General features: G+C 44.4%; 1 protein-coding gene across 2 annotated transcripts in view; it reads left to right on the top strand.

The window, feature by feature from the left end:
- LOC138747471 (collagen alpha-6(VI) chain-like) overlaps positions 1 to 13,530 on the top strand; it is a 235,556-nt gene that overhangs the window by 122,781 nt on the left and 99,245 nt on the right. For both annotated transcript variants that reach the window (XM_069906720.1, XM_069906727.1), the window contains exons 12-13: positions 7,197 to 7,345; positions 9,099 to 9,191. In XM_069906720.1, the coding sequence (XP_069762821.1) occupies positions 7,197 to 7,345; positions 9,099 to 9,191 (242 nt within the window). The remainder of the gene's footprint in view (positions 1 to 7,196; positions 7,346 to 9,098; positions 9,192 to 13,530) is intronic.

The raw sequence follows: 13,530 nt of genomic DNA on the forward strand, positions 1-13,530 counted from the left end.
CATTTGCGAGGCCTAACCAGTATTTGAGTACAGAGGGAGCGAAAAAGAGAAATCAAAACAAGAACAATTACAAAGATAAGCAATCAGAAACATTCAATCGGTGAGCGTACGCATAGGAAACATGAAGAAAGGAATTGTCTGACAAATTTGGAGGAATGTTTGATGGTGAAGGCCACCAATCCCTCACGGACCCGGAATCCGCCCACCATTTAGTTACAGACGGTGCAGAGGTATTACAGGATGCAAAGTGGATACATACACGATCATCACAGAAGTAGGGGGTGACCCCATCAGTCGGTCCATCCACAAAGAAAACAAAGGAACCGTGATCGGCAATAACATATTTATACAAGCTGCACTTGAGGCGGGTGACCGAGGACTTCTTTGGTGTAACGCATTGGGCCGTGTCCCCCACAGGCAATTCCTTTGGAACGTCTTCAACATTACAAATCCAATTGCTGGCACCAAAGCAGCTGTTAAGCCAGATCAACAGGAACACAGGGCAGAGAACCTGGAACAAAAATTCTGACACAAGTCACTCACGATGCCGTAAGCGTTCAGTATTTAAGGACATTAAGTCATCCTGCCCCGCAATAGCAACCCACCGAGTGTTACCCTGGGCAGGTGTCGCTATTTCCCCTTTTACAGGAGGGCCACTAACTGGTGGTGCCACCCATACCTTTTGCCACCATTCTCTGGTTCGGGGATGGGGGAAGGAGGCACTGACCGTTCCTCTAGAATAGGCTGTAGTTCAGAAGTGTGAAGAAGTCGGTGGAAAGGTGTACCTCCCTTTAAAGGGCGATGATTCAAATTATCGACTGCCTGCTGCAGCACATGGTACCATCCCTTCAGAGTCCCCTGTGGAGTGAACAAACGAATTTGTTCCTTCAGCAAGCCATTCATCCATTCAACTAAACCTCCAGCCTGTGGGTAATAAGGAATATGATGAACCCATAGGATACTGTTGTCATTTGCACAATCACAGATTGTCTTCCCAGAGAAGTGCGAGCCATTATCAGATTGAATTTCCTCTGGTACATCATAACGAGAAAGTAGATGGTTTAGTCCTTGGATAGTGCTAGCTTGGTCAGCTGTCTTGGTGGGAAAAGCAAAGACCAGGCCCGAAAAGGTGTCAACCATTACCAGGACGTAACGCTTACCCATACATTCCAGCAGGGGACCGATATAGTCAATTTGCCAGACCGCAGCAGAGCGAGATCCCCTACTTATTCGGCCATGCGGACCAGGCGGAACAGTGTGGGACTTTACTAGCTGGCAGGCTGGGCATGTACGTATGACCTCGCGGACATCATCCTGATGGATGGGTAAGGCATGTGTATGGGCCCACTTAGCTGATCCCTTCTCCCCCAGATGACCACTCTGTTCATGTGCCCATTGAGCCAGGGGAACAGTATCGGCACAGCTGATCGTGGCAAGCTGATCTGCCACCGCATTATGTTGGGCCATGTTTGTCATTGCAGTAGTATGGGCGTCAACGTGGTATAAAGTTATCTCCCGATGGTGGGAGGCATCCCACAACAGCTGCCACAGTTGTTTGCCCACACTGGGCGGTCATGTATCATCCAGTCGTTCTTTTGCCAATCAGACATCCATACCACAAGTCCATTAGCCGCAGCCAAGGAATCAGTATACAGGCGGAGAGGGTGATCATGGGGGTCTAGTGGTAAGGTGACCGCCTTCAACTCAGCATACTGGCTAGAACCACCATCCTCCTCCTCCGATAAGTGAGTTCCTGACTTGGGGTGGTATGCTACTGCCTTCAACTTCTGCTTTCCTTGCACCCATCGGCTAGTACCATCAGTGAACCAGGCGTCCTCTTGTTCAGCTGGAATGAGTGAATCATATGGTTTACCCCACTGAACTGGTGAAGGGGGTAAAGGAGGGGGCAAGGCGGGTTCAACGTCCTCATGAAGAGACGGAAGTTCAGTCACCTGTTCATGTCTGCGGCTCACCTCTTCAAGCCCGCTGGTGGCGCGACTCTGAATGTGCCACTTCCATTTACCAATAGAAGACTGCTGAGCCCATCCAATCTTTAAATTAGCATCATTAGCCAGGACCCAGTTCATTATGGGCAGTGCAGGTCGCAACTGAATACCTGCATCGCCCGTCATTCTTTCCATCTCCAGCAGCGCCCAGTAACAGGCTAGTAACTGTTGTTCAAAAGCAGAATAACGAGTGGCAGCCTCAGGCATAGTTCGTGACCAGAATCCCAGCGGGACTCGGCGACCCTCTTGTTTCTGCCAGAGGCTCCAGGATGCCACCCGATCAGTGACCGAGACCTGTAATTCGGAGGGGGTGTTTGGGATGCGGGGAGAGATGGGCAGGGCCTGGAGAATAGCCTGCTTGGCAGATTGGAACGCCCTCTCCTGATCGTCACCTCATGAAAAATCTGTTTTCTTTCGTGTAACCTTATACAGAGGACGTAAAAGCAACGCCAAGTGTGGAATATGATGTCGCCAGTATCCCAATAACCCCAGGAAACGCTGGGTCTCCTTTTTATTAGCAGGCCTGGCTAGGACTGCGATCTTATTGCGAACCTTATCAGGAACCACCTGTTCTCCAGTATGCCACTGAATCCCAAGGAAAATAACCATCTGGGACGGGCCCTGTATCTTGGTGGGGTTAATGGCCCACCCCCTTTGCATCAGGGCACCTTGGACATTCTCCATACCTTCTCGTACCATCTCTTCCGTGGCGCCTTGGATCATCACATCATCAATGTAGTGGTGAATCGAGAGAGAAGCCGATACTGGCACCTCCTCCAAATCACGGGCAATTAGGCTGTGGCAAATAGTAGGAGAGTGTACATAGCCCTGAGGGAGGTGGATGAAGGTATATTGGCGCCCCTTCCAGGTAAAGGCGAACTGATCCTGTGAGACCTCAGCTATAAGAATACTGAAGAAGGCGTTAGCGAGATCAATAACAGCATACCATGTTCCCGAGTTTCCAGTAGCAATTTTTTCAATAAGGGTAACAATGTCCGGGACTGCCGAAGCAAGTGGTGGGGCATGTTTATTTAAAAAACGATAATCAACTGTCATTCTCCAGGAGCCGTCCAGCTTCTGGACAGGCCAAACAGGGCTAATAAAAGGGCGAAGTTGCGGGCCTCACTACCCCTTCTTCTTTCAAAACATCAATGGTGGCAGTAATCTTCTCCTGCCCTCCAGGGAGGCAATATTGTGGAATGCATACAGGTTTTGAGGGGGGTGGCACCACCACGGGATCCCACTTGGCCTGACCCACCACTAATCTTTCTGTAATAGTCCGAATTCTGAATGCAAACCCCCCCTTGGCTAGTATTAAGGGCTGTACTGGCCAACATATTAATACCAGGATACACTCGTCAGTGGCAGCTACCAATGCATGTAACCATATGGGGGAAGGGCCATCACCCACTGTGGCGCGGACTTTTATTTCCTTCGCCAGGGTGATCGCCCCTCCCATCCCTTCTATTCGAAATGTGGGTCCGTTCCAGAGGTCGGGGTTACTAGGAATCACCGAGTGCTCTGCACCGGTGTCGACCAAAGCCAAGTATTGGCGATCATTACCCCCACCCCAGTGGATTGTAGGGCCGCGGATCCCCGTGTGTGCGCCGTGTCTCGATGGAGTAGACACGGGAATTCTGCCCACACCTTCAGGCTTCAGAAGGGTTTGGGGGCTTCCTTAAGAACCTGTTTAACACATTGTTATACCTTATCACGGGTAACTGGAGCAAGAGAAGCTGGCTCGATAGGAGCAGCGGTGGGAGCAGAAGGCACAGCTGGGCCAGGAGGACTCAGCAGCTGGAGATGATGTCCCCCTCCCTTTCTCTTATAAAGGGCATAAAGGATTGCAGTAGGTTTCCCATCAATATCACTTTTAGGTATGCCTAACTTTAACAAGGTTAGAGAAAGGTCCTTCCTTGTCAGTCCGTTATTAGCAGCAGTCCCTCTCTTTTCATCCTGTTTGTCTGATTTAACCTGGGTTGTACATGAGTGGATTTTACCTCCCAACTCCAATTCTTGGAGTCCAGATAGGGCAAGCACTGCCTCAGACACGAGGTGCCCTATTAGCGGACTAGTTACGGACAGGACCAGTCCCCGTACAGTAGGTTGGGCGGAATGAACTAATCGGGTATGCATTCTGGCTGTGAATAATTCTTCATTGGGGCTCCCCCCCATGTATCCACAGCCTCAGGCATCCCGCATACAAAGAAGAGGGCACGGCCTGTTGGCGAATCACTGCTAAACCCTCCTCTGGGGTTCCCCAATTGTTCTGCAAATGCAAATCCCAATCTACTGGTGACGGATACACCCATAACAGGGCTTCTCCTAGGGTAGCAAGCAAATAGTCTACACCTCTCCTTCTGCCACGTAATTCGGCAATGACTCGAATATCAGTAGTTAATGATCCTAATCTCAACAGTTCCTCAGGGGTCAGGTATATGCTACCTCCCCCTTGCTCCCAAACACGTAGGAGCCAGGCCGCCAAAGTTTCTCCTGTCTTTTGCTGTTCTTTTATAGTGAAGTCACGTATTGTTGTTAACAGTTCCCGACCCCTGTTCCCACTCTGGCCCATAGGGCCCTCTACCCAATGGGCGGGAGGCTGCTGAGGCCATCCTGTTGAGGGGGAAGCTCACCGAGCATAAGCAGGGGTTCGAAAGCCTTCCCCTGGGTCCGCTTGGGAGGTCAGGGCACCTGTTCCTTCAATTTCTACAATTACATCATCCCCTCCCTTTCACCTTCGTCTGCTTGAGAAGTCCGCTGCCTTACGGGGTGGGCTTGAACAGTGGAGGGAGAGGGGAGTATGTCAGGCACATGCTGAGGGGTATCTGCATTATTACCATTATCATCATAACAGATATTCCTGTCCCAATCATCAATTACATCAGGATCGTCGCCATTCCTTATCATGGCACGAATACAATGTGAATCAGGTTCTATCCCTTGCTTTTCCTTATTCGCACAAAGCTGCTGCCGAAGTTTAATATTATGGCAGATCATTTGAATATGCTTATCCTCCCATTCTTTGGCTCAGTCCTGACTGGTGCTAACAATTTCACTCATCATCGAGCAGCGTTATCACATAGTCTCTACTTCCTCCTCTAGTTGTTTTCTCTTATGTTCAGACTCCACTTGCTGCTGAACTAATTCTACTTCACGCTGAATGGTGCGGCGTAAGGCTGTGGCCAGCAGCCAAAAACCGTCCATCAGCGTCCCCCTTTTTTTTGGAAACTTACTTTCTCGAAGGAGAGTGGCAACCCGCTCTCCCAGAGGCGCACTTAAGGGATCTAACCTTTCATCCCAACTGATGGGTGGTCCCAACAAAGACAGGGTATTAGCCAGCATGCCAAACCCATCATATTTGGAAGTCCATCCTGGAATCAAAAACTGCTCAGGGCTCACCTCTTTCTTTCGGCGAAACATTGGCTGCGCCAATTGTTCTGGGTAAACTTGTACCTCTCACTTTGTTCATTTTAGATTGGTCACAATTTTTGAGCTACTGAAAGAAAACAGAGACACACACCGAGAACACTTCAGTTTACACAAATCTTTATTACAAAGTCTTAAGCAGATTTCAAACTACAATATGCACGCCCTCCCTAATCATACTTAACAATGCCTGGACTGGTCCCAACTGCCAAAGCAAGGCAATGACGGCACACTTGTAGTAGGTTGCCGGGGCGCCAGTAGCAGCTTCTCCACCTCCCCCGACCGGGATGTTGCTCGGACTCTGGCTGTTCTTCCTTCTTGACAAGGGGTGTTCCCACCCCTCGGAGAGTCTAAACTTCAGCAGCAGGACCACAGGCTTATATACCCCAAAAACAATTAATCATGCGCCTACTCCTTCTAACATTTGTCAGTCAAAATCAAAGCTGAACATACCATTCTACAATTTAGAAGATTAATTATTATGGAACCAGGATGCTATGATTTCCTGGTTTATCTCATAGATACAAAGACTTATTCAAACTTCTCGAGCAAGACAGATTGTGACCAATTCGTCAATTTCAGAGTGTCGCATTTGACAACTGCTTTCCCTGGGCCTCACAGTGGAATTCCATTTCAAAGTGTATCTTCAGATAAATCCCCATGGCTGAGTTTAATTACATCTGCTAGTTCTGAAAGTAAGGTGACCTGAGTGGGGCCCCAGTGTCGTCAGTTCAACATAAGCAAAAAGCATCTGGGCACATGGTTTTAATCCTCCATTACAGGTCTGCGATTCCATTGTTAATCTGTCTGGATCGATTTCCTGATTCAGTGATGGTGACTCAGATTCTCAACATATTTTTGTCTAAACTTCATTGCAAAGAACTGTAGCAATGGAATTGAGTAGCCATGGAAGTTCTGGTAATCACTGAAAAGAACATGGATAACCTGTGATCAATGCAGTAGAAGCCCCAAAATCCATCTGCTGGAGGATTGGGTCAGTCCAGATTTTTGTGTTTTCCGGATTCTCAGGCAGTACTTTTTAAAATTCAAATTTAAGCAGGAATAAATAGAGAGAAGTAAATTTTGATAGTTTATTCATTTATCGACACAAGCATTCTTAAAGAAAAATAAAGTCAACACTTTATAATGTTAAGATTTTCACTACAAAAAAGTGTGTAAAGCTTGAAATTATGTTTAAAAATGAACATTGTAAAAGAGAAATGCAGAATACAACTGAATTTCTTGATGATAAGATGACATGCATTAATTGTGATTGCTTGTTGCATCTCCACACAAAATCCTACTAAATTTAACATTTTTAAATTTAGATATATTTAAATTCACTTTAAATTTTAAAAAAATTAGACTCACTGCACAGTAACAGGCCCTTTCAGTTCATCAGCCTGTGCCACCAATTACACCACTGGTATGTTTTAAACGGTGGGAGGAAACCCACGAAGGTGTGGGGAAACATACCATTTCTTTACAGTTAGTGTGGGATTCGATCCCCCGGTCTCGATCACTGGTGTTGTAACAGCATAGCGCTATCCGTGCCACCCTTGAATTTGAGAATTCTCAAAATGTCTGGATTCTTGAGTGGCCCTGATTTCTGGCATCTGGATTTTTTGACGTCTCCTTTAGTTCTCTCATGGTCATGTAATGTGGTAAGGAGTGGATGATATCTAATGGGAAGATTCTGATTGATGACTGTACAAGTTAAAAAAAATTTTTAATAAAGAAAGATGTTTGGCTTTGTTTTCTTAGGTGGTATCAATGCATTGATTATGGTTCCCCTGGATGAAACCAAATCTGCTGAGAAGCTGGCTGAACTGGAATTTGGACGAGGGTTTGGTTACAAAGGGAAACTGAGGATCAACATGCCCGATATTGGAAATGCTTTGCTGTCACAAATTGTAAGTAATATTGTAAGACAGCCAACAGTAGTGGAAAATAGCTGCAATATTGATTTAGTCATCTGTTTTTAGCAAATTAACCTTTCATAGTACTGATAAGCAAATTAGTTATCTTATAATATAACAAATTACCTATAAATCACATATGATTCCATACTTTATTTATTATATTATCCAACATGTATCATCTGCTTACATGCCTTCAAACTAATCACATCTAAATGTGTCCTGGTTAAAATTAATATTTATATCTCATAAGACCTGGTCGTATAGAAATTATTTTGTGTTCCACAATCCTTTTGTATGGGATCACAAAACAACTTCTGGGTCCAGCATGCACCATGACGTAAACCTGGTGTATACGGGATGTCAAGGATGTTTTGACATCATCATTTGTACATCAAAGATTTGGAAATGTCATGGAACATTTGCACCAAAGCTGGTCTTAACTCGAGAATTGAGAGCAGCTTTTGTCTTGTTTAAGAGCTTACCCTGTGGTTGCAAGGTTCCCAGCACCAGTGGTTCTCAACCCTTTCCTTTCCACTCACACACCACTTTAAGTATTCCCTATGCCATCGGTGCTCTGTGATTAGTAAGGGATTGCTTATGGTGGGATGTGGGTGGAAAGAAAAAGTTTGAAAACCATTGTCTTAATCGTACTCATTGACTCGTTATGTGCACGGTTTCAGAACACCAAAGGAAATGGGCCAATGACCATTTTTCTCAAGCAAAATATTTCAGTAGGAATTGGGTCTAGAGCAGTGATTCGCAACCTTCCCTTCCCACTCACCCCCACCTTAATCCCTTACTAATCCTTGGACGTTCGATTTTTGTCCATCTCTCACACATTGGCACCTGTGCCATCCAGTATTAGTCTTTTGTCTGCCTTATGTTTGTTTGGGGTCCTGTGCTGTACATTGTGAGGTCTTATGCACTAAACATTCATAACCAGTAACTTATCATTTGTACGGCATTGTTGATGCCATGAAACATGCAGTATAAATCTGTATTTATCTTTTTTTATATATCTGCAAGGTTACCTCACAGAGACACTGGGGCTCACATTCAACTTCTGCTGTTAATCCACATCCCATACATCCACATTTAAGCTGCCAACATGTTGATTTACTATAATAACTTATTGAAAATTGCAGAACCATCTCTTTTGAGGGGCGATCAGCCAAGTGAGATCAGATTGCAGATTTTTTTGTCAGATCCATTCATGACATCACATACAGCCCTGAGATTCTTTTATCTGTAGGCGAGGCAGAATGACCACTTATTGGCTGTGCAAAAAGAAAACTGTGCACATTGTACACATGTAAACCAATAAAGAACTGTGAACAAACTGACTGTGTGGAGAGAAAAAAACATTAAAGTGCAGAATTAAGTGTCCTGATTGAGTTTGTCGTTGAGGAGTCTGATGGTGGAGGGGTAGCAGCTGTTCCTGAACCTGGTGGTGCGAGTCTTGTGGCACCGACACCTCTTTCCTGATGTCGCTCTAGCTTTGTGTTGTGTTTTGGACTGAGGATGAACAATGACATTCGTCTGTTTGAGTACCTCTTGTTGTGTCTTGACCTAGGAGTGCGGGTCTTCTCCAAAGATAACCTATTACAATTTGTCTCTAACCTCTCTGCTGCCAGGTTTAAGGAGCTTAATTGCGGCACACCCACTTTATTTAAACATAAAATAGAGAAATACTTTCAACTTATGAATCCTGTGATAACATTTCTTATTTTGCACTTTGTTGCAGGACCTAGTTGCAGAAAGGGAATGCTGTGGAATATATTGTAAGTGCTCAGGGGAGCCAGGAAGAAGAGGGCCACGTGGACAAAGAGGGGGGACTGTAAGTGGAAGTGTGCATTTTACTGAGTGGAATAAGGTGCCTGTGGTTGTCTGATGATTATGTCTGGCAACGTTTTCTTCAAATGCTGCCATTTGAAAACAGATGTTCAAAGAATGAAAATGATTATGATCAATCAACTATTGTAAATCCCAGCCAAGTATGAAGCTTGGTGTCCATGGCCAATTTGGCCTCCATGACTCTAGACCCCACAACGATGGATCTCAACGATCAGGCCAGAGTGGGCGACAAATTTGATCGCATTCCATGAACAAATTTTTACGAGTCCAGAGGAGCCCAAAACCCAACAACAATAGATAGGCACCACGACAAAGGGTTACTTAAAAAAAAAAAGTTGCTTTTAATTATCTTTGAATATGAAAATAGAATCAAACTTTAACTTTGACTCACTTAACGCTCTTCTACTTCTAAGCGCATGTGTGTGTAAGTTCAGCAATGGTTCACAGTCCAATTTCACTGGTTGCAGGCTATGCCTATACTGTGCACACAAGTTAACATTAACAAAGTTCACCAGGCTTTGTGTTTAACAGGTAAATGGTTACCACTCAGAAGGGTTCTTATTGGTTTTCAGAGAAAGAGTTTTTCTTGTTTCAGGTCACCACAAAGTTCCTTTCTGTTTCTCTTATTCCAAGGGAAACATCTGACAGCCAGTCCTCTCCTTTGGCCAGGCCGTCTTCCAAAGCTTGCCAGCTAGTCTCTCTGGAACTGATATCTGTGTGTCTCTCTCTCTTCTCTCTCTCTCACTCCCTCCTCTCTGAGAGCAAAGCCTGCTTTTTTTTTGCTCTCTGCCTGCAAAGATCAAGTGACCTTTCAGACAGTATGTTCTGTTTTCCAGACAAAGCTGCTTCTGCCTGTTGTTACATTTGTTGCCTTTTGCAAATGACAGTCCATCATGAGCCTGAGCACTCTCGCAAAAGCTCCTGCAAAAATTTTGTATTTTAAAGTGTTTGTGTATGATCTGCTCTAACAAACCTTTCCCAATTTATCTCCTAAACATCTCTATATAACTCTATCATAAAATGAGAAGAGATACTTTTATTAAAACACATAGTTTACATTTTTATCTTATAATATTTTGAGCACATATGAGGAAATGACAGTAAAGTTTTGTGGCAACCTTTTTTTGAATTCTCTTAAGTTATTTCTTAAGAACCAAATGAATTGCACTGGTAGTGTCAGTTATTCTTCAGCTCTGTGGTGATACATGTACATTTGTGACTGCCAATGGGGAGCTGGCCCGTTCCCCCACTCCCTGGTGACTCCTCCCCTTGTGACCCTGGAAGATAGGTTATCCTCCCTCTCCCTGTCCTCAGCCAAGCACTTGGAATTGGGCCAGCTACAAGTCTGAAATGTAATAAAGCCTTTCGTTCCTCACTCTATGGCTTTGGCGTCATCAATAGAGCCTATCAAGCTCCAGCTGCCAAAGTCAAATAAAGGCCCTTGTTTTGGTAGGGAATGAACTGATGCTTGCATCTAACTATGGTGAAAATACTGTGAGATAGATCCTCTGTACCTTTCTGGGAACTTACGGATTTATCTTCAGTAATCAGTGGAATAATTTAGATGAATTGCAAGAATTCATCTGGCAGGAATATTCTGATGAATACTCATTGTTTCTCTGTGGGAAGGGGTCCAGCACTTCCCCACCGTGGCTTGGGTGAAAAGTTGATGGTTTTCTCTTTGGTTCTGCTGGGAACTTCCTGATGCCCACCATCCATGATAACTCTGCTGGAAATATGATGACTGGAATGCTGATGGGCTCCACCTGTAACTCAGTTATTCAATCGGTTTGCCTAAGGGAGGCACGGTCAGTGTCGCAGAGCCAGTGACCCAGGGTTCGAATTTGGCGCTGCCTGTAAGGGATTCTCCCAGTGTTTGCATGGGTTTCCTCCAAGTGCTTCAGTTTCCTCCCACCCTTCCAAAAAATATGGGGTTTGTAGCGTAACTGAGTGGCACGGGCTCGAGGGCTGGAAGGGGCTGTTACCATACTGTATGTCTAAATATTAAAAAAAATTAAAACAATCAGACATCATCCATTGATTCCAAATCTTGAATTTGCTGAGGGCCTTGAAATGGGCGAGTCCCTCAATCAAATGTGACCGACCTTTGATGTAATGGGCTCAGCCTGTTCTGAAATAGGTGCACAAAATGAAGGTGCTGTTCATGGTGGAGTTTAACCTTGTATCTGGACCAGAGCCTATATTGAACCCCTTGCATTAATAAAAGTCAGGGTGAAAGGGATGGCCGTGGAGTTCTACCCAGCCATTAAATTTAAAATGTCATCCATGCCACATTAATTTCCCACAAAACTGAAGGAACTTCCTCCACAATCCAAATAACTTGATGTATAATCAAACAAGGAACAGCCTGGGTGCCGAATCTGGATGAGGGGATCAATATAATTACCTCCAAAATTATTGGAAAAGCTTTTCTTGACAATCTGGTCTCGATATATTTACGAGCGATCGTCTACCAGTATATCAGAATTTCCAGGAAACATGCCAATAAAGATGCCAAAATATAGATCACTGAACATAGATACATACAGCACAGTACAGATCATTTGGCCCTCGATGTTGTGCCAACCCATATATCCCTTCCAAAAAAATGTACTAAACCCTCCCAACCCCGTAACCTTCTATTTTCCATTCATCCATGTGTCTGTCCAAGAGTCTCTTAAAAGCCCCCAGTGTTTCAGCCTCCATCACCATCCCTGGCAAGGCATTCCAGGCACCCACAACTCAATCTGTGTTTAAAAAAAACATACCCCTAATGTCTCTCCTAAATATCCCTCCCTTCACTTTGTACACATGTCCTCTGGTGTTTACTGATCCTGCCCTGGGAAACAGGTGCTGCCTGTCCACCCTATCTGTGCCTCTCATAATCTTGTAGACCTCTATCAAGTCTCCTCTCATCCTTTTACACTCCAAACTAAACTTGCCTCATATGACTTGTTTCCCAATCCAGACAACATCCTGGTGAATCTCCTCTGCACCCTCTCCATAGCTTCCACATCCTTCCAATAATGAGGTGACCAGAACTGAACACAATACTCTAAGTGTGGTCTTAACAGAGAGTTATAAAGTTGTAGAGTTGCAATATGACCTCTCTACTCCTGAACTCAATCCCCCTATTAATGAAGCCTAACATCCCATAGGCCTTCTTAACAGGCCTTATCAACCTGTGTGGCGACTTTGAGTGGTGTATGGATTTGGACCTCAAGGCCCCTCTGTGCATCGTCTGCCTCTTTCTCTTTTAATAATATTTTGTATTGAATTTTACAAGGATAAACAAAGCAGATACAGAACATTTGTAAAGTACACAACATAGATATCAAAACTTAAAGAAAACAATAAAATTATCAAACTTATAAACACATCCATGTTATACAAGCAGGACTTGGTATGTGTATGCCAAAAAACCCTTAACTCTTTAGCCCTGTCTATAAACTGGAATTTTATATTTAAATGTATGTTTCATTCCTGGACTAACACAATAAGTTGGTGGAAGTCGGGTTTTATATTTAGAGAAGAGAAAAGACAAAAGGAAAAGAGAAAAAACTATTTTGACAAAGGTTCTGAAAATAATTCAGAACTACTCCATTTGAAACTTATTGTTTGTAACTTAATAGCGAATCTTTTCTAGATTTAAACAAGACATAATATCCCTCAGCCACTGAGCGTGGGTATGTGGGGCTGCATCCCTCCATTGTATTAATGCCACACATCCAGCCAAAAGAGAGGTGAAGGACAGAGTATAACATAACATAATAATTACAGCACGGAAACAGGCCATTAGGCCCTTCTAGTCCGCACCAAACCAAACACCCCTTTCTAGTCCCACCTCCCTGCACAATGCCCATAACCCTCCATCTTCTTCACACCTGTACAACCTTTTCTTAAATAATACAATTGACTCCGCCGCCACTATTTCTCCCGGAAGATCATTCCACACGGCTACCACTCTCTGAGTAAAGAAGTTCCCCCTCATGTTACCTCTAAACCTCTGCCCCTTAATTCTTAACTCATGTCCTCTTGTTTTAATCTTTCCTCCTCTTAATGGAAATAGTCTATCCACATCCACTCTGTCTATCCCTTTCATAATCTTAAATACTTCTATCAAATCCCCTCTCAACCTTCTACGCTCCAAAGAATAAAGACCTAATCTGTCCAATCTCTCCCTATACTCTAGATGCTTAAACCCAGGTAACATTCTGGTAAACCTTCTCTGCACTCTCTCCACTCTGTTTATATCCTTCCTATAATTAGGGGACCAGAACTGCACACAGAACTCCAAATTAGGCCGCACCAACGTCTTATAC

This window comes from Narcine bancroftii, chromosome 1, assembly GCF_036971445.1.
Source record: "Narcine bancroftii isolate sNarBan1 chromosome 1, sNarBan1.hap1, whole genome shotgun sequence".
In the NCBI taxonomy this organism is placed as follows: domain Eukaryota; kingdom Metazoa; phylum Chordata; class Chondrichthyes; order Torpediniformes; family Narcinidae; genus Narcine; species Narcine bancroftii.